The sequence below is a fragment of the Pogonomyrmex barbatus genome, unplaced genomic scaffold, assembly GCF_055798465.1.
Source record: "Pogonomyrmex barbatus isolate J1 unplaced genomic scaffold, ASM5579846v1 scaffold5, whole genome shotgun sequence".
Taxonomy (NCBI): domain Eukaryota; kingdom Metazoa; phylum Arthropoda; class Insecta; order Hymenoptera; family Formicidae; genus Pogonomyrmex; species Pogonomyrmex barbatus.
In genome coordinates, this window is record NW_028297149.1 from 11,123,596 (window position 1) to 11,147,212 (window position 23,617).

General features: G+C 33.1%; 7 protein-coding genes across 12 annotated transcripts; 3 read left to right on the forward strand and 4 right to left on the reverse strand.

Annotated features, from left to right (window-relative positions):
* Positions 1-273: 273 nt before the first annotated feature.
* Positions 274-4,107, reverse strand: LOC105431395 (proliferation-associated protein 2G4). The gene is made up of 7 exons (XM_011645551.3): positions 3,905-4,107; positions 2,956-3,190; positions 2,496-2,658; positions 2,238-2,417; positions 1,735-1,983; positions 1,502-1,648; positions 274-1,427 (listed from the first exon to the last, which is right to left on the reverse strand). The coding sequence occupies exons 1-7, from the start codon at positions 3,987-3,989 to the stop codon at positions 1,323-1,325; spliced, it is 1,164 nt and encodes a 387-aa protein (XP_011643853.1). The 5' UTR covers positions 3,990-4,107; the 3' UTR covers positions 274-1,322.
* Positions 4,108-4,710: 603 nt separating this feature from the next.
* LOC105431394 (XK-related protein 6) lies at positions 4,711-7,430 on the forward strand. Of its 2 annotated transcripts, none has more exons than XM_011645549.3 (4): positions 4,711-5,239; positions 5,335-5,659; positions 5,941-6,096; positions 6,185-7,430. In XM_011645549.3, the coding sequence occupies exons 1-4, from the start codon at positions 4,937-4,939 to the stop codon at positions 6,673-6,675; spliced, it is 1,275 nt and encodes a 424-aa protein (XP_011643851.1). In that variant the 5' UTR covers positions 4,711-4,936; the 3' UTR covers positions 6,676-7,430. The 2 variants fall into 2 exon arrangements, with proteins under 2 accessions (XP_011643851.1, XP_011643852.1); XM_011645550.3 differs by having other exon boundaries at positions 4,719-5,239; positions 5,941-6,115; positions 6,185-6,498.
* Positions 7,431-7,852: 422 nt separating this feature from the next.
* On the reverse strand, positions 7,853-8,846 carry robl (dynein light chain roadblock). Its single transcript, XM_011645548.3, has 3 exons — positions 8,534-8,846; positions 8,378-8,456; positions 7,853-8,306 (listed from the first exon to the last, which is right to left on the reverse strand). Exons 1-3 carry the CDS (start codon positions 8,534-8,536, stop codon positions 8,095-8,097), a joined length of 294 nt encoding a protein of 97 aa, XP_011643850.1. The 5' UTR covers positions 8,537-8,846; the 3' UTR covers positions 7,853-8,094.
* Positions 8,847-9,293: 447 nt separating this feature from the next.
* On the reverse strand, positions 9,294-10,572 carry Naxe (NAD(P)HX epimerase). The gene has a single exon (XM_011645546.3). It carries the CDS (start codon positions 10,259-10,261, stop codon positions 9,452-9,454), a length of 810 nt encoding a protein of 269 aa, XP_011643848.2. The 5' UTR covers positions 10,262-10,572; the 3' UTR covers positions 9,294-9,451.
* Positions 10,573-10,691: 119 nt separating this feature from the next.
* ida (anaphase promoting complex subunit 5 ida) lies at positions 10,692-15,016 on the forward strand. Of its 2 annotated transcripts, XR_016140453.1 has the most exons (12): positions 10,692-11,018; positions 11,267-11,316; positions 11,403-11,776; positions 11,848-12,004; positions 12,130-12,311; positions 12,457-12,573; positions 12,741-12,870; positions 12,943-13,245; positions 13,424-13,545; positions 13,639-13,909; positions 13,972-14,505; positions 14,821-15,016. XR_016140453.1 is itself a non-coding variant. In XM_089081953.1 (11 exons), the coding sequence occupies exons 1-11, from the start codon at positions 10,847-10,849 to the stop codon at positions 14,341-14,343; spliced, it is 2,250 nt and encodes a 749-aa protein (XP_088938079.1). In that variant the 5' UTR covers positions 10,692-10,846; the 3' UTR covers positions 14,344-14,557. The 2 variants fall into 2 exon arrangements, 1 of the variants encoding a protein (XP_088938079.1); XM_089081953.1 differs by lacking the exon at positions 14,821-15,016 and having other exon boundaries at positions 13,972-14,557.
* A 152-nt stretch (positions 15,017-15,168) lies between these two features.
* Rab21 (RAS oncogene family member Rab21) lies at positions 15,169-18,317 on the forward strand. The gene is made up of 4 exons (XM_011645545.3): positions 15,169-15,920; positions 16,369-16,536; positions 16,619-16,737; positions 16,816-18,317. The coding sequence occupies exons 1-4, from the start codon at positions 15,786-15,788 to the stop codon at positions 17,078-17,080; spliced, it is 687 nt and encodes a 228-aa protein (XP_011643847.1). The 5' UTR covers positions 15,169-15,785; the 3' UTR covers positions 17,081-18,317.
* Positions 18,318-18,422: 105 nt separating this feature from the next.
* On the reverse strand, positions 18,423-23,548 carry RhoGAP68F (Rho GTPase activating protein at 68F). Of its 4 annotated transcripts, none has more exons than XM_011645542.3 (10): positions 23,330-23,548; positions 22,765-22,875; positions 22,440-22,583; positions 21,864-22,023; positions 21,422-21,640; positions 21,231-21,329; positions 20,954-21,141; positions 20,680-20,880; positions 20,494-20,600; positions 18,423-20,407 (listed from the first exon to the last, which is right to left on the reverse strand). In XM_011645542.3, exons 1-10 carry the CDS (start codon positions 23,376-23,378, stop codon positions 20,234-20,236), a joined length of 1,452 nt encoding a protein of 483 aa, XP_011643844.2. In that variant the 5' UTR covers positions 23,379-23,548; the 3' UTR covers positions 18,423-20,233. The 4 variants fall into 4 exon arrangements, with proteins under 4 accessions (XP_011643844.2, XP_011643843.2, XP_011643842.2 ...); XM_011645541.3 differs by having other exon boundaries at positions 21,864-22,044; positions 22,765-22,872; positions 23,330-23,546; XM_011645540.3 differs by having other exon boundaries at positions 21,864-22,044; positions 23,330-23,546.
* Between the last annotated feature and the right edge of the window lie 69 nt (positions 23,549-23,617).

Genomic DNA, 23,617 nt, shown 5'->3' on the forward strand with positions numbered 1-23,617 from the left:
TCATTACACAATATTTAATTTTTATAATTTACTGCTTGTAGCAAGTTGGCAAGTCAATATTACTTCCCAAGAATGCATTTTCTTGCGAAAGTTTATCTTTTGTTTCGCTTAAATAAAGACCTTCGTTCAATATTAAAGATGCACATTTCCAGCTGCTACTAACAATTTGTACTCTGCATCGATTCATAATTTGCGCAGAGTAGAAGAGACTTATATAATTTATATATTTTTTTTATCGGTCGGGGGTATCTTCGCAACGAAACACTCGAAGAGTCATTGGCATTTCATTGTTTATGCAGTGTCCAAGAACGGACATTCCTCCAATTATACAATTTAAGGTCAAACGTTATATTATAATTCTCATAACTGGACACAGGATATAAAATTGGCTACTGCTGAACTAGTGATAAACATGAAAGAGAATCGTATTTTACAGAAATATTCAAAAGTTACAATATACAACTTGGCTATACATAAAATTAATTTCCTGATACTAAAATAATGTATATATAAATCGAATAGATGCCAGATGTACAGTGCCATACATTAATGCTATCCCTTTTAAGTGAAAAAAGTGTGAACGCACACATCATCTTTAAACTTCCGATGTATTTTTTCAAGGAAGCAAGACACGTACATACTTGAACTCTCAAAAAGACACATTTTATATATATGTACCTTTCTATACTCAAAAGAATAATATTATGCACAATATTGTACTCTACATAAAAATTTTGTCATTTTAATTAAATTGAAATGAAAATAATTTTTAATATCTTATAGTCATTAATACGATTCACTTCTATCAGCTCAGCTAATCAAAATATTTCACAGAAAACAATCACACACGATTGTTATGTCTGAGATGTTAGTTTAAAGATTGAAAATACGCAATATACAATAATTGCAAGTAATAGAAATTTGCATATAATAATAATAATAATAATAATAATAATAATACCATAATCCATTAAAAGGTAGTCTGGTATAAAAACTTAAGCGCTGAGAAAATTGTGGCGTAATGTATGACAGAGTTTAATTTTCTCGGTAGAGCAGCAAAACTCGACACTTTCTTCGAATGAATGAAATATATAGATGCATATTAGATAATTACTGATAATTCATACAGGGATGCAATACAGGGATGCAAAGCATAGCATTTAATAATTTGTGCGATGACCGAATAAATGTGTAGCTATGCTGATCATTGAATGATCTATGTTTGAAAGTGTCCAGCCTGTGGCTCTCTTAGATCACTAAATAAAAAGTATCGAAGTAGTGCACAATGCCGGTAAGTCATGGTATATATTAAAATGACAATGTTAGGCCTTAGTATCAACTTCCATGGCGACATCTCCTACAGCTTTCTCTGCCTTCTTTTTCTTCTTTTTCGCCGATTTCGGATTTGCCGAAGAATACAAAAGATTCTGCAATTATAACATAATAGTTATGTACAGCATTTACGAAGCTATTATTTTTCTTACTTTAATGTTCCACATACCTTCAATTCAGGATCATCCACGACGCAATCCGACTGGTACATGTCAAGATCAAAGGGTATTCCTGTAATTTTATGAGGTCCATTAGGCATCAAAAGTACCGTGAATTTGAACTGCGCCGCGTACTCGTTTGGTTTTTCGTACAGCACCTATGCAAAAAAATGTAATATTAAAATATTATTTTATAAAGAATAAACATATGTAAGAGATAAATATATATAAATAAGAATCTTACTTGGAATGGCTCGATCAACCTATGATTTACACATTCAACAACAGCCATTTTCGCTTTTTTTTCATCTTCGAAGGTACGTAAATTGAAAGGCATGAGACCATGCTTATGGGAGACTTCCGAATAAAACATACGAGACGCCTTCAGTTTAAGTTGATATGTCTCCTCTGTCTTCTTGTATATCGTAACTCGAGTATCCTGTTCCCTTCCTATCCCTTCACCTGTACTGACTAATACGTCCATTGCATATACCTAAAATTAAATATGCACAATAAAGTCTTTTTTCTTATAAATTTATAATAAATAAGGATATTTATTGAAATTTTATTGATAAAATCTCGCAATTTACATGTATATATATATATATATATATATATATATATATATATATATATATATATATATCATAATTGCTAATTTGAATGATTGGCGAATTGTTGACAACTTGTGTAAAAATAAAAATAGCAAAATTTAACAATTCTGATTACATATTAATTTAAATGTACCTCGTGAGTTTCGAGAGTATATTTTTCATGTTCCTTTTTCTGCGCATCATTCGGATTCTGAATTATTGTTTTTTCTCCATCAATCTTAAATTGTTTTAACTGATGACTTAACATACCCTCGATCGGTTTACATTTATAAGCATCGCATATTTTTTCAACAGTGCCCGTTATCGTATAAGTCTAAAATAATATATTTTATTTTTTAATTTAAAAAAAAAAGATATAAGAAAAATAATTCACAGATATTCTCAATCCTACCTCTGTACCTGGCTTTAAAAGCCTTAATGCAGCTTGTGAGGCAAAGTGTGCAGCTAAAACTACATCTGCTTTCCTGCCTGTCACTTTCTTTTCTGGTAAAGAACCTATGACAACGGTATGTGCCACTACAGCTATGAAACCATCAACATGTGCTCCTAGATCACTGTAATTATACAATTTCATTAATTTATTTAAATAATTAAAGAGTAAAATGACAGAATTATTTGAATTATTATCATATATTAATATTGAAATATTAAAATCTTAAAAACTTATATTAAAATTTGTTTATATTAAATTTCCACAACTTGAAATTGATATAAATAGAGTAATATAAATAAACATTTATTTTTAAAATACCTCAATAACAGAGAAGAACTTGTTAAATTAAAGATGAGTTCGACCCTTATTTATAAGCCTACATATAAAATTTTTAATAGAAAATTTATCAAAAACTTACACTTTAACCATATCCTCATCTTTCAGAATAAGATCGGGTTCACTAGCAATAGGAGAAAAATGGCAAATGCAATTATTAACTGATATGCATGTTGGAAAAGCGATACCCTTTTTAAGTTCCTTTTCTTTTTTAAAGACTTTACTAGTTTCTTCTATAAGTATCTTGTCACCAAATTCACATATTTCCCTTACGGAAGCTCCAGCAACACATTTGTTTAAAACTTGCTTCAATACCCCTAAAAAATATAGACAATATATAAGTACATCTTAATTACAACAATACAGTAAGACAATCGATCTTTAATATCAATAAAAACTTGTAGTCTTCTTAAATAAATATAAAGAAAAAGTTATAATAGGCTTGAACCCAAAATATCTCCAAAAAAAATAAATAAAAAAATGATATAAATAAGCATAAAAATGTTAGACAGGTAACTGATAGTAAGAAATAACTTTAGCCATATCGATTGAATTAAGAGAAACAAGCAAGCAACATAAGTATGTAATAGTGTTAAACAGATGCTCTAAAGAATAACTCTGACCAAACTTCAATTGAATTAATCAGAAATTACTCTATCGATGCCAGTACTATTGCATTAATGCGAACAGAATTATTAAACTTTTGTTTAACATATGGGGAAAACATTAAAAACGACGAATCAATTTTATAGCTGGGAATTTCGCTTGGAGCAATTCTACCGGCTGAATTAATCGCCGATTAACGCAATTGGAGCTCGGTCAAAGTCGCCCTAAGGGAAACTCTCGCGCTCTCGGCAGTAGGGAATTGATATTAGGGGGAAGCGCTATCGCGTGCGAAGAACGTCGCAGTCGAGATAGCACATGGTCATGGCCCGGCTTTGGCGCGCCGCATCCCATATGGCCGCGGGGGAGAGAAATCGCGCGCGCGACGCCACGTTCACGGTCGCGATTATGCGCCACCGTTTCCTTACGGTTTACAATCTCGCCGGCCATTTTATACTTGGTGACAACCAAGTCCTCGGCGATGGTCTTTTCGGTTTCCTCCTTGTCCGCCATGTCTTCGATACACTATTATTTTACGATCACGTGACTTCGGCGACTTCCTCGCAGATATCCCCCGACACGACCGACCCGATAGTGGGCGCCAACTGACATGGACGACCACGGACTGACCCTCCACGTTTATGTTCCAAAACCCTACTCGACAGGCAGAAAAGCATTCGATTGGCCAATCCAGGCAAATGGAATAAAGGTTTCCTGATTCTGATTGGTCAAAGATTGAAAAATACTGATGTTCGGCTTATGATTGGTACGGCCATAGCATAAAATTTACTAATTTTCCGATCGCGTTCAGAGAGAGTTTCCATCTCGGACAGAGAGAAGTCTGAGAATGGTCATGCCTGCATTTTAACTAGAACTCATCCATTAGCGCCTCTATGTGCACAAAGTAAGAACATTCAACTATTACGTAATTGCTATCAATGGATTTGCTATCACTGAATTTTGGGCTCTTTTAAAATCCAGTATATCCATAATTATGGCACTATGATTGGTTGAACAATCGGAAATTCAACATGATTATCATCATTATTTTATGAATATAAAGACTTTAAAATAAAATAACAGCTAAATCGCGGCCATAATTGCTTTTAGGCTTCTCTTTTGGTATTATTTACTTTATTACATAAAAATTTAATTCTCTATTTCTAATTCCTAATTTTTAGTTTTCTTAATTTTTTTCGTTCTTGAGTAATAAACTTCTATCAATTTTTTCTTTCATTCTCGTCATTGATCGAGAATAATACGATTTGATTTTCTCCGAGAATCGATCTATCGATTTAGAATCGGTCAATGCCCGCATTGTCCGCCAGTGGCGGAGAAACGAATTGTTTCGCAGTTGTTTGTAATCGCAAGTGAGGAGTAAGTGAGGTGGGAAATCATTATATTTTGTCCTGTAGGAGAAAACAGGTTGAAAGAAACGAAGAAGTCGATAATAGAAAACCATGGAGGAAGAAAGTCGTGAACGTCGTCCTTGCCACTTTACAAAAGTATTTCCAGGCATCCATCTCGATGTTGATGTCGTCGACGTGCCATTGGATGTCCCTTACATTTCCAAATTGGATATCTTCTTATTAACTTGTTCTATTGTCATGCACATCGTAGACATGTGTTTTGATTATAACATCGCCATTCGGTACTATCTGGGTGGCAAAATAACGTACTTTGCTTGGACAATGTGCCTCATACTCATTCCTTCTCTGATCAATGTTGCCATCAGCAGGAAGATGCAGCATCATGATAAAAAAGTGAAGTAGATTGCACGCTCTATTGAATTTCATTAGTGATTCTGACATTTTCATGATCCATCTGTATTTCAAGTAATGTGTATTCCTTGGTACAGATGAATTCTGATATGGATACATTGAACGATCGTAAGACAACACGTTTGTTGATTAAGAATAAACTATACTGTGTGATAGCTGTTGTCTTGCAATTGGCACCGGTTATACATTATTGGGAAACTTTGAAGTATGCATTAAAAGCACGTAAATGTGAGAAATCTAGAGATCATGCTAATGAAAAAAGATATTACCTGAAGATGCTCAAGGAGGATCAAGATGTTGCCTTACTAAGAGTATTCGAATGTTTCCTAGAAGCTGCACCACAGCAAATCTTGCAGTTAACTCTGATGCTCAAGCATTACCATAATGATATTAATCTTGAATGTACTTATATTATACTAAATATATTTCTATTTTTATATTTTGCAAAGTTACAAGAGATTTAATATCATGAAATATTGAATGCAATATTTAACATTTAAGAAAAAATTTATTTTCCAGTTTGTTGCTTGTAACTTTTAATTTTCTATAATTTGATAATCTTGGCATACAATTGGAAATTTTGCTGCTATATCAATCAAATATAAATAATTTTGATAAATATTATAATATTATTAAATGACTGTTGAACAGTCTTTTTAATGTGTTTTTATATTATTTTTCAGTTGTACATCAAGTAGGTAGTATTGTCAGTTCACTTACCAGTATGGGTTGGGCAATGGCCAGTTATCATCGTAGTATTCGATTAGCTCAACAAGATAAATTTAACGTTGATATAATAGGAACTGTGTTACAATTTCTGTGGCATTTTTGCGTCACAGGTATATCAACAATTAATAGGTGAAATTGTTGAGATAGATATTTCCAAAATTCGCTAGTTATCACTGCTAATTATTACCATGCTTACAGTGGCAAGAATCTTATCTCTCGGTGTTATTGCAAGCATCTGGCCTTTATATACTATAATATGTTGCATGATACATTGGACAATCATGACAATATGGATTTTGATCGACTGCCATGGGATATTAGAGTTCTGTCGAACAGATGGCCACCCACCGCATATGCGGTCAACATTTAAAGAACGCATTTATTCTATATTATTTGCTCAAGTTATTGGCATAGTTCATATTTTTATATATCTAAATACTGTAGATACTAATACATTTTGGAAACATTTGTGTTTCTATACGCTTTGCTTTGTGGAAAATATTACATCTAATCTGATGTGGCGATTTACTTCTCCTTCTGAAGTTAAAGAAGCTTGGTACTTTAATGTATTTTTTATTATCTGCATCATCTCCTTTTTCATAGGAATTACAGCAATGATTGTATATTATGCTATGTACCATCCTTCAAAAAAGCAACGTGTCACAGATCCGTCCCTTCAGCCCATGTAATCTTGGAAACTTTAGAGAGGATTGAATTATGTAATCATTCCTACATTATAAGGTACCTTCAGATGCATTTTACACAAGAAGAATCTCAATATTAACTCATATAACTTTTTTACTGTATATGTAACTTTTTTATGTATATATGTACATATGTATACGTATGTACATGTACGTGTATAGCTCAAGTTTTCATGACAGTTTTATATATTGTGCGCGTTTCTACTCAACTTTTTTATGATACAATTTATAAAAGTTTTATAAAATGAAGCGTTTTATAAAATGAATTTCATATATCTCTAAACTCTTGCTATTCTATATATAATTTTCTATTCTTATAATTTTTTTTATACAAGCAAGCTTACATTTTGATTATATATTTGTAATGTCAATCTTTTAATATTGTCTCAAGATTGCATTATAAGCGTATAACAATTATAAAATTATAAAATATCTCATAAAGACTGCGCAGAATTATAAGTGTGGCTGTGCTATAATTAATAGAAATGAAATATTATTTTTATAGTAACTTGAATAAAAATTTATTTTTTTTTTTACTTTTAATCTGTAAGAAATGTCTCAGGAACAAATATATATGTAAATTATGAATCTAAAACGCTGCAACTTCCTAATATATGTAAGATATTAGATGTAAGTTAATCTAAGACTGTAATGTACAATGATAATAATATTAAAGACTGTATATTTTGACAAAGAATAAATTAAATATTTAAAATAAATAAAATATATGCATAAACATACATACATTTGTCTAATTATCTCAATATATTCATAAAAATTCATACTAAATTCAATGTAATTTTAATTTATTAAAATAAAATACAAAAATAAGATAAAAATATAGTCGACAATAATTTAAATTTGCTATTTATACTTTCTTTGTGCCAAATTTTATTTTTTGTGCAAACTCTAGATGTGGTTTAAAATCGAAATTTCGAGCATTTGTTAGATTCTAATATCGTGAATCGAATAGCTTTAAAATATTTATAATATTTATAATATTTTAAAAACATTTCTGATATAATTTTATCATTACGTAGCGAAAAAATATGACTATAATTTATAAATCTCAGCTTTGAAATGTGTATATTACATACACAATATATAGAAAATACAATAGACTATTTGCACATATATGATTGTATTAAATGATACAAAGATATAGGAATAATTAGTTTATTCAGAATCTATTTGCAAAAATACTATAAAATATTAATTATCAAGAAACACCATGAAAGCCTTTAAAGGTCATAATTTGCAGAATTATTTTAAAGTTACAATCATATAAGCTTTATTTTCTCATTTGCTAATTGAATAAACATTAAAATCAAATGCAGCATTTAAAATAAATTAATAACCAAAGGAATGAATCCTAATTTTGCAATACATTATATCCTTTAGGTATCAGTCAACTGGATTTTGCACTACTATTAATATAAATTCTTTATCCGGTGCAACCATAATTTCATGCTTTTTGCTACGAATTCGTAGAAAAGTTAAATCATTGGTTGGATCCAAATCACGTACAACGGAGCGAGCTTTGTCCGACAACTGACTTATCAAACCTGCATATTGAACAGTCGTTGTGTTGTCTAGCGTTGATTTTATTGGAATACCTAAAATACCAACATACTCAGTAAGAATCCTCGTGATCAAGAAAAAATCGTGTCAATTTTTACGCATATACCTTCCGCGTTCACTACTATCGTTCCGACTACTCCCTTATGAGACTGAATCCGTTTCATAGTTTCTTCGACCTCTTGCGCCTGAAAAACGTACGTGTTTCACGAATAATTACCTGTCTTCTTGTAAAACAAGAAAATTACATTACAAAATTACATACCATTTTTTAAAGCGTGACAGTCTTTGGAAAACAGTGCAAATACAATTTGTAATATATTAATTATCAAACGACGAGACGTGTCAATCGTGCTGTGAATTTTTATACTCTCCTTCGTTTCTTATGAGTTAATTTAGGAGAAAGTTTCACTCTTTTTATACCTAATTTTTATACTAGGACGTGTATTTCATAAATATATCAAACTTATTAACGTCTTTTTCACATATAAGACAGAACTCGGCAACACAAGCCGCCTATCATCCCCCGTCCGCCATGCTTTTTATGACAGTGAGCTACAAGCGTGACGTCATGTTGCATGACAACGGTCGATAAGACAGAGTACACATTTGCTAACCTCAAAATACAATAAAATTCAGCAAATTGTTTGCTTTCCAACTATTGAAAATTTTTTGTGTTGAGGTTAGATTATTCTTTTAGATCTAGAAGAATAATCCAATTTTAGCACAGAAAATTGTCAACAATTATAAGATAAAATTTACACAGTAATTGCTTTATTTACCAAGACGCTTGATACGGATGTAAAGTTTAGTTGTTTATATATTACAATGAACTTATGTTCATTGTAAAGAAATTTAAGAAACTACTTCTCGAAATTATAATGCGAGATAAAATGGGTTAATAATGAAAAACTCAAAACTATTAAAAAATTAAAAGTATATGCTTTTATATATATATATATATATATATATATATATATATATATGTGTGTGTGTGCGTATATTTAAAAATAATTATTTCACAATAAATGGTTTCATATGTAATGGAAACTGTATAAAGTAAGAAATTAATTATACATGACCAGAATCGTATTCCCTTAATATTATAAGTAAATAATCTAATAAGATTCATAATGAATTCACAAATGTATTTTTTTAACAAAGTATAATTTATAAACATTTATTAGTGTAGTTGAACGACGAAATCTGTACCAGCGTATTTCGGTAGATTTAGATTGTACTGCAATTCCAATTTCTCAGGTACAAATTGTCCACCTAGATAGTGAAACTTTCCATCAAATTTTGACGCACACATTTTTGGTGCCGTTAGAGATATCAACATTTGTGGTTTTATGCCACCTTCCTGCGGCGGACCTTCCTCGACGTTCCAACCTGATGGTATATCTATACTACAAATAGGAACAGTTGTATCTTTCAGCATGTCAATGATACGGATGAATGGCTCTCTCAAAGGTGGTTTGAAACTGAATCCTAGAAGAGCATCTACTATGATCACGTATTCCTGCAGAATCATGACATCGGTTGCTTCCTCAATGCATTCATTTTCTAATATGGATATATCATTCTCGATACATTGATGCAATAGTCTTTCATACAATGCATTGCTTGGCCTTTTTGGATAGTAAATCTCTGGTGAATATCCAAAGTGCTTGAGGTGTCGTGCACAAACCAGGCCATCGCCACCGTTGTTGCCAGGTCCACAGCATACCAGCACTTTATTCGAATCCTCTGACAATGGGTAGGATTTTGCAATTGCAATGGCACAGCTCTGTCCAGCCAATTCCATCAATTGATCAACGCTAAATTTATATTTCTCGAACAAATCTTTGTCGATGTTGATAGCCTCCGTTTGATTTAAATACTTCATTCTGCTATATCTCCTTGCGAATGAAATGAACGATTCGTTGGTTGTAGACTGCCTGATCTGTTTAACACCCTGCGATTTCAAGATAGACGATACCAATCGTAGCATTTATCAACTTGCTATGTTAAAACCACTCTATTTTCCAGGATTTACATGCTAATTAAGCTCTTTATCATAATACAATGCAAATTATAGTGCACAGACATCAAAAGTCATAACCGAAAGATTGAAAAGTGCCGACCGACTTTAGGAAGAAGAGGACCTTGGCGATCGAGTTGAAGGCATCTCTTTCCCCACCCGGGGATAAATGCAAAACACACACAAGTGTTGACCGAAAAATGAAATTAGGTTATTTGAATTTAATATATTGTTTTTATATTTGTTGTTATATTGTATTTGTGTATTTGGGTGTATTTTGCGGATAGAATTTTATTCAATTAAGGAGGATCCTTCCGCCTCCGTCTTCTTCACTGCCCGACAAAAAAAAAATACTTTATTCTGATTGGCCAATCGAACGCATTGATAGTATACAGTAATACCGAATGGATTGCAGTTCACAATTAAGGTTTTGGAACGCAATTCTGAGTGATTTAAAATGTAAACATGTGGTCGCTATTCGTAAAAGTGTTTATGAAGTATTTGGAAGTATCTGTTCTCTACGCATATGCAAGAAATTTTTAAATTCCGCAAAGAATGTCAATAAACGACAACCGGTTATACATGGTGAATGATATATTTAACAGAATGTCTAAGGAATTTGTGACTGTCGATGGCAATGTGAGGAAGATTCAGAAGGAGACCTTAACTCCTTACAAAGTGGCGACTGTCATTTTAATTAAGGAATATTGCAATGACAATGACAAAGGTATATTTTTCCATCTGTAAGATGGAACTATTAGCATATGATTATCTAAGATCTATTAGCATATGATTTTATTACGATAACAGCAATTGAATAATTCGAAAATTTTTATGCAAATACTGGGATTCGAAGTGACTGATCTTCTAAACAATTAAAGTTTATTACATTCTTTTTGGATTATTCTGTATATGATATTACTAATATAAATTTTTCATGTTAATTTTTATAAAAGTCTAACTTTTTTTTTATAGAGATCATGGAAAGACGTAACTTCTGTTTAGCATCATTAAAGTTAATTCAGGTAACTATTTTATATATTTATGTGAATATATATGCATATTAAAAGAAAAAAAGACATTTTATTACATATATTTGTGATCATCTAAGTCAGCAGACATGGAATTAGATGCCTTGCTAAATATGATGTATGAGCCAGAATACTCTTTACATCGTTTTGCGGATCGACTGGAAATAAATCTAGATGCTATACATGAGAAAGGAGTAGATGAACTATTAGATCTATTTGATAATCTTCGTCGATTAATGGAATCTAAGGATCATGCACTTGCTTTACCAGCATTGAGCAGAAATTCTGTTCTTGGATTGTATGTTCGTAGAATGCTCATTTTTTTTGAGAAATTGGCTTTTGATCAAGTGGTTGCTCTCTACAATGATATGGAGAAATATGTCGTGAAGAAAATTGATATGGAAAACTTGGATGTTTCTGCAATATCTAAACCAGAGGATTTTAGTCCGGATAAGTATGTTTCTTTGGTATAATGTCATAAGTTATACCGGGAGTGTTTCAGTATTTGTCAAACATACTTTTTAGTAAAGTAAAAACAATTTGGGGTGGAAGACAGGCAGAATTGCTTGTGGCACAGCAAGCTCATGCTTTACAAACTGATGAACATAAAGCATTGCCACCGGTAGAATTGCAGGCTCTCGTACAAGATCTTTTAAAATCTAATCCTTACAACGCAGATGCTGTAAGTATGAATATAATATTGATATAAGTGAAATTAAATAAATTAAATTAATTCAAAACAAATGTTTCTCCTTAAATATAAATTGGCATAATAATCGAATCGAAAAAAAACTATCTTTGTTCTAGCATTACTTGAGTTATTTGAATTGCATCCGCGTAAATGATTTTTGCGGTGCCGTGGTCAGTTTGTATCACTGTTTTGATAGACTGGCCCCTTTGGAGAATCGATCCACACCTGAAGATCGATCTCGTACCTTCCGATATGCTGCACTCAACTTGGCCGTCTTACACGCTCAATTTAATCATAAGTAAACAATCTTATTTAAAATAAACTATTTCAAGTTAACTTAAATTCTCTTAAATTTTGTAAAATTTCATTTTTTTGTATGGCATGAAATTTAAGGATATATGTAACATTGATTTTATTTCAATCGTCTCGATTTTGTTGCAAAGGGAAGTAGCACAGTACGCTTTGAAGGAAGCTATTAAATTAGCTCAAGAAGCTGGAGATAATGTATGCTTGCAACTTGCACATTCTTGGATGTCCTATTTGATCAATGAGGAGAATAAGTAAGCAGAAATAAAATGTTATTTTTTTATTTAAATATTTGGAAAAGTAATTCTTTTGTTACATGTGTGTAATCTAGATTATTAAAAATTGCGTTAATGTTAGTTAAGATATTAATATCATATTTTTTAATTTTATTTTATTTTATGCGTACATTTATTCTTTATAGAGGACCTCTCATAGAACGTTCAGTCGGTAAAGCAAGTCTACTCGGAATAACGCATACGACAGGTTTAAGTCTCATTTCACATGCTCACAACTATGCTCTTGAAGCCAAAAGCCCTCCACAAGTGTTTGATGTACGTAGGAGAATAATTAATCAACTTGATACATATAAATTTATATTATTCATAGAATTATTCATATTGCAGATATTGATGAAGTCGGACATGTTAAATTGTCAGCATTCAATGTCTGACTTGATGTCCGTTACTTTTGCAGAGAAATCCGCATTATGGGCATATTATGGCAAGACAGAAATGGCTTCTCTTTGTGCTCAATTATTATTACTTCATAACACAGGTGATAAGAAGCAACACATGTTTAATGGACCGTCCACATGTCAGGCGATCGTTACTGTCGCCAATATGTTAATAGAATTTGGCGAATATGCTTTCGCTGATATTGTACTTGCGCATGCTAAAAAAAGATTTCCCAATAGTCCCTGCAATAAGGTAAGTTTTTTTACGAATGAAGAAAACAAAGTTGAAAAATTTTCTAAGTGCTCAATCTTCTCTAGGTTTCCTTACATTATAATAATTATGAAATAGTCTTTTTTTCTACGAAATAATTTCAAAATTTCGAAGTGTTTGAATAAGAAAGGTTTTTTTTGTTCAATTTAATTTCTTGTAGATATGGATGTTGAGCGAACAGTTGCATATTTTTACGCAATTGTTGCGACAAGAAAAATGGAGTGAGGCAGAAGCGGTAGCCAGAAATATTTCCAGTTTAGATCAGTTGGAATCCAAACTCAAGTATAATGAATTTATTTTATGAAAGCGCATTTTTATATGCACAAAGAAATTAAAAAAAAACTTGATTGAGAATGCATTTATTGAAATTTTCAGGTTAGCAGAAGTTTGTCTGAGCAAAGGTGATTTTCCAAAAGGATTAGAATACATTAGCGCTGTCGAGAAGCATCCAGATGTATCTCCGCCATACACGATACGTACTGCGCTTTTCTCTAGTCAAATAACATGCGCCTCGTCTTCATCAGGCAATGGAATGGCAGTCGCCACTAATTGTATAATGCGTCTTTGTTCAGCCTTGGAATTGGCTACACAAAACCATTTGTCATACTATAAGGCGCTTATCAAGATGCATCTTGCTAACATACAAGTGAGTTTTCTTCATCAAAGATTGTAAATTAGTTTATTAAAATACATCTCCAATTGTTTCAGTTGTTGATAGGTTTACCTGTGTTGGCTTTGAACTTGGTAGAGGATGCTATTCCCACCATTCTTGGTCATGGTGGTTATTACGATCAAGGCAAAGCATTCATGTTGTATGGCAAGTGTCTGATAGCTTCAGCATCAGAGAATCCTTCAGAGATGCGGAAAGAAGTGATTCTAAGTGGTATAAAAATCTTGTCAAAGGCACAGGTGCTCTTTACTAAAATCAACGCCATTGCCAATGTTAAGAACATCATGCATTTGCAAGCTGTCTTCTATAACGAACTAGATCTTTTGCCCGAACGAAATCAGTGTGCTTTCGAGTTTCGGCAAATGGACGAACAATATTTAACAACTCCTACCAATCCATTTTTGTATTAAAATTCATAAAAAACTTTTTATATTAAATTGAGACAAACGCGACAAAGTTGGAATATGCACTAATGCTAAAGTAAGGATCTCAAGTGGTATCTCAGTCTCTTTTACAATCTAGCTAAAAAAGTTTCACTGGGCATTCAACAGAATATTTATTTTGCAACTGTTGTAAGTTTTTCTCTAGATCTAAAAATATAATTGAAATATGACTTCTTGAGAATTATTTTTAATAATTCATTTTTAAACACATGATAATTTATTGTATGATCAAGAGTAGAGAAGGATAGTTTTCCAATTATTTCAAATCTATCAATTACAAACATTATTTATCTATCAATTAAACATTATCAAAAAAATATTTCCATTGTATTTGGCAAGAATCTTCTTACTTCTAAAAGTAAGAAGATTCTTGCTAAAAGTAGTGTCTAAAAATAAAGTAAGTAGTAATGTCTAAAAATAAAGTTTTTCATTTTTATGTTTCAGATCAATTAGCCCCTCAATCTTAAGTATTTTCTCTATAATTTCTTTACTACTATTATTACTATTACTTTATTATTACTACTCCTTTTATATCTATTGGCTGTGCTTCCTGCATTCAAAATGGAAATGTACTTGAGGAAAAAACGATAATTATACAAGCGATAACTGAAAATGCATAATGACACAATTCAAAAAGTTCTGTTTTAGGGATAAAACACATTCGATCCACTCAAGGTCTGAAGGGGATTCCTATGATTTCTTTAACATTACCTACATATGACTCCAATAGATATTTTCTACGATAACACACATTTATAAAAGTCAATAAACATTTATAGAAAAAATTATACTTTAGTTTCAAGATTTTTCCTTAAGGGAATTTTTATACTTTTTTTGACAAGAAAATGGAGTACTCTCAAGATTTGTGAACACCTACATGGAACGAAAAAGTGAGATTAATCGTGGAAATTCCGAGGACACGATTGCGCGCGCAACGACACGAATCTTTGTTCTGCGCGTTGATCTAATTCCTCATAAAATACAATCGCGTGGAACGCGCCTTTTGCCGTTTTAAATATGAACGAGTCGAGTCGTAGTTGGCCTGCTATAGAAACGCGCCGATGTGCTATCGCACGTAATGGCACGGAATAGAACAGCTGATTCCCGCGTCTTGACACTCATACGATCGTGGAGATCGTGTGGAAATCACGTTCCGTCGTTGAAACGGCCACTAGTGCCCCTCACGTCGCAATCGCCGCCAGCATCGCGACCAGCGTGCTGAAACGGCAATAACGAGGCGGAATTTCGCAGTCGCACCTTCGTGGCTTGTTCGCAGTCACGCGTTCACGCCGAATCTCCCTTGAGTTGCGCTCAGCTGCGAATTAACCCACACCTCCCTCTTCCTCCCTCCTGCTTCTTATCCCGCGACACCTTCGACACGAAGCTCATTTCGCGTCTCGTTTGGGATTATGGCCAGCCCGGTGGTTGGCACCGGATACAACTTCAAGGTGGTTTTACTCGGCGAGGGATGCGTCGGCAAGACCTCGGTCGCTCTCCGATACGTCGAGGACAAGTTCAACGATAAGCATATCAGCACGCTGCAGGTGATCCTTGCATATCTTCGCAAGTCGATATTGCATATTCTTTTTGTCTGTTGTTTTCCTTTCTTTTTTTTGTTAAGCGTAACGCGACTTACCTCCGCACCCGGCGATCTACGTCTGGGACTTTTCTTTTCTAAGTTTTTTTTTATTCCGGTTTAAACGCATGCGAAAGGAAGGAACTGGGAAGGAACTATTGAAATAATTTCGCGATTCTATTCTACCCGGCGATGCATGATTTTTTAGGTTCAAGATGTATGTACAATTGCGTAGAAGAAAAAGTTTTATATATATATATATATATATAATATTAAGATTAAAGCATAACATTTGCTGCGTAGCTGCTAAGGAAATTTTCTTAACCTCTTTGTGGCGTCCACCTTTATTTTTCAATGAAATGATGGGAGTTTTTGTCCTCTGTAAAACGGATCTGATGATTTGCTTCATATTTTAGGCGTCTTTCTTAAATAAGAAATTAAATATCAACGGAAAAAGAGTGAACTTGGCGATATGGGACACTGCCGGGCAAGAGAAGTTTCATGCGCTAGGACCGATTTATTACAGAATGTCCAATGGTGCCATTCTTGTTTACGATATTACAGATGAGGATACTTTCCAAAAGGTACGGCTTATTGCATAAGACAATATTCTGCATCTAGAACTATAAACTTGGTTTTAAAAGAAAGTTTTATGGATTTTGCCAGGTGAAGAATTGGGTAAAGGAGCTTAAGAAGATGTTAGGTAGTGAAATTTGCTTAGTAATAGCAGGTAATAAAGTAGATCTGGAGAAGGATAGAAATGTTGCCATAGAAGAAGCAGAGGAGTAAGTTCGACGAATTTTTCTTCACAGGGAATTACAAATAATATAGTATGTAACCACAAATAAATTTTCTTCCATCAGATATGCTAAACAAGTAGGAGCTATGCATTTTCATACATCGGCCAAGTTGAACCAAAACATCGAGGAAATGTTCTTGGATCTGACGCAGCGCATGATGCAACGCGCGGATGAGGCTGAGCAGAGATCTACACTTACGAGGACCAATAGTACACGTCGCAACGTAGTAATGGTCGAGGACGAGGCGGAACAAACTCAACCGAGTAGAAGTTCCTGTTGTGGAGGTGGCAGTGGTGGTGGCAGTAGTGGCGGTGGCGACTTTTCATAGACCTTTAAAATCAATTTATTCGTTCGATCCTAAGTACAAGAAGGTCTAATTTCGATAACCCACAAATTATGTACGAGATGACGCGTCTCAAAAATGTGACAAGTTAGTATTTACAAATTTGTTATATTACAGATGCTTCGTCTGGTACTTATGTGTGCAGACGTGTGCGTTATGTATGTATGAATGCGCATGTGTATGCCTATATATACATTTTTAGCTACGGCAATTTTTGGATAGCAAAGATAAGTAGCTATCGTAACTTTGTGTCCAATGAAAAAAAATTTTTCGAAGTACAGGTTCTATATGTAATTTTGTTCAAGAAAAAAGAGTTGTTAATATTTTCGATGACTTTAAATATGTATACGTCATGTAGCTGCGGCCTTTCATTCATTCACAAACATCGTAAAATAAGCCTCGTTTCCTTTTTTCTTCAATGAGTTTGTATTTATCTGTTTGTATCTGAACCTTTGGTCTCATAATACCCATCTAATATTGCTTTATATCGTTTAATCGTCATTTTGATTTTCTTGGGTTTTAATTCCTCGTTCAAAGCAGTTGTGAGATAAATCACTTTTTCTTTTTGATCTTTAAATTCTCTAAAATTTGATTTGCATCTGAATCACCATCATTCTAAATAATTACTTTTTTGTCTATGATAGCACGAGTAAAATATTCTCTAATTATTTGACTCGCGCGTCAAAATGCTGAAGGAAGAGAGCTTGTTTGAAACAGCGAGTGCCTCAATTTCAATAATCAATAAAATATAATCGTAAAAATTCAATAATCAATAAAATATAATCATAAAAATTTTTTGGCAAGAACGAGAGTAAAAAGAAGTCCTGTGATTCATTTTTTCATCATCTTACAATTTTCGATATAGCTGCCTTTTTACTTTACGTTTTTACTCTACCCGAAAATTGCCATAAGCTGATTAAGAATTGGCTAATTGTTAGACGGCCATCGTTCGGTCTTATCGTGAGACGAGGGCATTTTTCAAGAACAAAGGAACTTTCGGCTTTTATCCAAAATGATAGTTTAGGTTTAGGTTATTGTACATATTAAGTACCGCGATAATTTTATTGTACAATATATTGATTTGGATCGTATATTAAGTAACACGCAATATGTTTATTCATCTGAAATTATATAAATTAGCGATACAAGAGAGAATTGTTGTTTAAATTATTGTTACTGTAAGTTATTTTATGAACATAAAAATTGGTAACTTGTGTAATAACGTTACAGAGAAACGTTTTATTTATGACATTAACACCTCGATCCCATCATATCGTGAGAGTTAAGTTTTGCTTATAAATTATATACAAAAGTGAAACTAAAGACCTAGAAATTAACACGCTTTATTACATGATTTATCGACAACAACAAGGAATGTAGTCAAGTCACATCAGTTCTATACAGGTCTGGGTTAGTCTTTTCGATGATAGAGAGCGGATTTAGGCTGCCAAGCCTATACTTCATCATCCCAGTTACCTATAATGGCAGGACTATTTAAGGGGATATATAAATCTGCGGTTTGCTCCGCGACAAATTGCTAAGTCTCTTATTTTTATAAATAGACGACAGACAAACTCACTAAATTGTAAGACTATACAATACTTGACATTCATTAATGTCAAATTCCTCCCTTTTTTCATATTCTCTCTTTCTTTTCCTCATATTTTCTTAGTTCTTGTTATGACATTAAGAATCAAATTAACAGGTAGATAATTTTTTCTTTCCAAGATCATATTTAAACAAAATATCGTAATATTGTAAATATCGTAATGTTATTAAAATGTACATATGAAATATACTGAATTATCGTGACAACTATATTAATCATTTATTGCGCTAACATATAATTTATTAAATAATAATATTAGTTATGTTCATGTATATAAATTGCTTATAAATTTATTTTGGTCGTTATTGTACGTAACTAAACAGAAAGGGAGAGAAAGAGAGAGAAAAAGAGAATGTCACAAAAGCTAAATTTGGTTAAATTAAAAAATACAAAATTCGACTTTTGTTCCAACGATTAATGTTTTGTTTACTTATATAAAACGGATGAATGTTTTTATATTATCTAGAGTTAACATATAGTGTCTCTTTATATTACATATATAAATCTTCCTTGTTACATATATCTCGCGTCTTTTTTCAAATTTACTTAAATACAGTATCACATATACTATATTCGTTAGACCACAATTATTAATGAATTAACCACTCTTCCATTATATACAAACCCTGCTAGAGATGCAAGGGATGCCGTGTATTAAAAAAATTTGTTACTTGTGCTTTTATTATTTTAAATTTTGATTATACAAAACGTTCTATGAAAATTTTGTTCCACCAAATATTTAATTAACATGTTTTTTAATGTGCAACGTAATTGAAATAATTTTGGTAATTTCGATTTTACAATGAAAATAAATAACAAAAAAATAACCATTATATGACATAAATATACTATACATACTGTACAAATGTGGATTTATCGAAACAAAATTTATAACTCGATAACAATCATTTGATTGAAAATTTTTAATCAATAAAAAAAGATAAATACAAAATAAAAATAATTAATCTCATAAAAATTACAGTACACTGGAAAAATAATTTATATAACTTACTAAAAGAAATTTAATTCGTTGTTTAAAAATTTTTTTAAATATTAAGAGATTGAACAAAAATTGGAACAAATCACGGTTTACGGGATCTCGCGACAACAGAGGCATCCCACTCGATCTTCATCTTCAAATATATTATTTTCTACGCATTAATAGATAAACATTACTACTAGATGATCTTACATATTATACTCACTGCGTGACGTTTTCGTGTATCTTTGGTATTTGGTCGTAATTTTTCTCTAAATATACGGACAATATATTTCTTGGAGCTGGCGTTCCAATATCGCACAGCCGACATCAATTCGAACGTTCGTTTCTTCGTCCGAAAATTATTATACCTATTCGTATTAAAAAATCTTGTGCAAATCGCATATAAACAAACAATTGAGTGTTTTTTTCTATCCTTTTCTCTTTTTCTATCACGTAGAATATAAAAATATTTTCGATAAATGAAAATGCGGACGTGTGGTAAAGTCGATAATTGAATGTTACGATTAGGCCTTCGGTGCTGTCGCTTTTAAATAATAAATATCTTATCTTGATAAGTGAATAAAAAGTCTATAAATTGGTTAATGGGTCCTATTGCGGAAAGGGACATTCCACGCGCTGGCGGTGCTCTAACGAGATTCGGTCCGAATACAACCGCTAGATTACTAGAAGTCATCTTATTCAGATCGCATCGGTCCATTACCTATAAAAAAAAAAAAAAAATATGAACGTTCAATTGCAAATAAATTTCTACTATGAAAATCGAAATTATAAACGTTAACTACGTACCCTAGATAAGAATTGTACGATGTATTTAAGAACTTGATAGTTGTCTTCGGGAAGTTTCTCCAATATTAAAATCTTGACTTTACGTGGACGTTCGTCTTTCGATAGTGCTACGATAAAAATTTAAAAAAATATCTTATATCGTTGCAATTCGCAGAAAATAGGAAAGAGAGAAAACGTAATGCTCACTTTGAAATTGCGTGATTTCATCATACAATTCATAAGTCATAAGAGGTTCATCTAGCTCACGAAGAAAGGTCTTAAGTAGAACCGCAGCAATATGCGGATCCCCTTGAAAATCGATAGGTAAACCTTGATTACAACGATTCTGAAGTTCTTTAATCACCGCCACATTAGCCGATCTTCTGAATATTCCTTCTGTTTCTAAAGCTAAAATAATGAAAAAATATAATTGTTAATTTCAGCTTCAAGAATTGATCTTATTTTTATTTAAATACCGTACCGTCCGGTGTATCAAGAAATTCGACACATTGCCGTAGAATCGGTGGTATTGGATCTCCGTTATTATTTTCTTTTAAAAATTGCAGACTAGCACCAAACTGAGTCGTGCCGACTGGTGTAACTACTGCGCTTTGCGGTGGACTCGCCGGCAAATTTTTCTTATTTTTCATTAGCAGCTGTTCATTGTGTCTGAAAGAAACTTTCCAAGTGATTTGTATTCATAATTTAATAAGATTTCTCTGAAAATCTGAGATACTGATCTGAGATAAATCACATACTCTATCACTTGAGGAGGTATAATTAATTGATCCAAATTAATATATTGCGCCAATTCTTCCAAATAATTAACATACATCATTTTCCGTCCAAATTTTACACTGCAAAAATTTATATTTAACATACATATATTCATTTGATATACGTTAAGCAGAAAAGAAAACGAGTTCTTTGTCTAATAAGAATTATATACCTGATAGCCGGTTTAAATATTTGCCATACAATCCTAATGAAATTAGTCGGATGTACTAGATAAAGGGCTTTAAGATTCTTCTTATATTTTCTATCAAACGCTTTGTATGCTTGCCATAACCACGACAAAGGTGGCTTATTTTTCGATGTAAGGCCATAATGAAAATAAACGAGACTATAATCTTGTTCCACAAACGTATCCAAAGTATGTGTGAGATACCTGAAATATTATATTGGGAAATAATTCTAGTAAAAAATTTATTTCATTGATAAAAAAGAAAAATAAAAACTGAGTATTAAAAAGATAGACTTGGCAAGTACTGTTAAAAACAATATAGAATGACTCGCAATCTTTAAATAATTCACAAACAATTGTAAGTCATTGTTTGACGTTGAATAAATGTCTTGTATATCATCTTATAACTTGGATACTGCAAACTCACCTGAGGAGTTTAGCATGATTAAAAGTCTCTTTTCCAACGGGAGGCAATTTGCAAGCTGACACAACAATTATTTTGCGACCGGCACTATCATCACCGACCACCTCTACAATACCGTGTCTGGATATGTCAAGATAATCCTCCTCATCGGCGAGTTCTGCATCTAAAGCAGCCAGATCGTCCGCTATTCATCAAAACAGACATTTGTTATTGATTCAGGATTGAGCATTTCAGGCGCTATTCTTGCAACAAACTTATTTCAATTAAAAACTCTATCTAGCAAGAACGATTCGAGTTCTCGGAGCAATCCTATTTCACAAAAAAAAATATACTCCGCATGTAATGTTATGTGTAAAAAAGATTTACTCACTTCAAAAACTCGGATTGTATATAAATGTTATTGTCGCAAAACGGATTAAAAAGAAAAGCAAAACAAATATCACATTCGTTTTCCTCTTTCATCCTTACATCATGCAATGTAAAACAAGCTATACAATGTTCTACACATAATTCACCTGCTATGCCCCGAGAATGCCATGACATTTAGTGGCTACTAACAGAAGGTAAAAGGTCACACACCAGATTCGATAACTGGAGCATCTACTAAAGCTTCCTCAAAGTTCTCCTCGATTGTGCCGTCACTCACTGGACTCTCTAAATAATCCATTCCGGCACCTATGCTGCTGCTCACCAAATCCAATTTTTCATCCAAAAGCCGTGACACTGTAATGATAAAATCCACTTTATCCAAATAATTACAATAGCCACTGTCTTATACAAATTAATCATTCATATGATAAAAGGAAATATTTTCTCCCTTTAAAAATAAACAAATTTATAGTATTAATTTTTAATTGTAAAGAACAAAGGAATATCAAGATACTTTTTAGGTAGATATTTTTACCATTGTTTGAAGTAGTTTGCAATTCTGTATCATCAAATTCCAAATTCGGTTCGTAATCGTGATAATCCGATAGACTGGGGTATGGATCTTCGCAATCATTGCCTATCCCTGCTAAACATGAATGCAAATCAATTGACAATAAATAAACAAGAATTAAAATGACGAGTATCTGATATATCTATAAAAAAAAGGGCTTATTCGCGAATATGATCGATCAACTATTTTGCTATGTGCAGATGATCAAATTCGTTGAAAGTTTTGTCGTTCAGCATCATTCGATACAATCCGCAGATAATCGCAGAGATGATCGTGATCGTATCGATCGATAACGAAGCGCTTTCTATTTACTCGATACGAGTCAATTACTGTCTCGCTTCTGCTTTCCATCGAATTCGTGTCACCGCGTGCCGATGACCCGGGTCGAGCTTAACAAATCAGCTCCGCTTTGGCGGCGAATCAACGAACGGAAAGGGCGCGGACGCGGATCCGGATTTCATGCGTTCTCGAGGCCAGCAAACTCGCGCGGACTGCAAATCACCAAGTGTCTGTTGACGGGGAAGCTCACCTGTCAATGTCCGCGACGGGCTCAGCGTCGACTGATAGTCCGCCTCCATCCTTTTCCCCCGCGTCAATTCGCGCGCGGGACGACGACAACGGAGACGACGGCGATAACGATGATGATACTGCTATAGCGACCGCCACCGAGGCCGCGATTGGCGGTATCGGCGCTTCTCACAGGCAGCTACCCACGATTTCCTCGCACGGCGACATCATCTGCCCCGATCCGTTTTCCCCCTCCCCCCCCGAGACGTTGCGTTTGTGGCAGGACGACGCACGACGCGCGCTACGGATC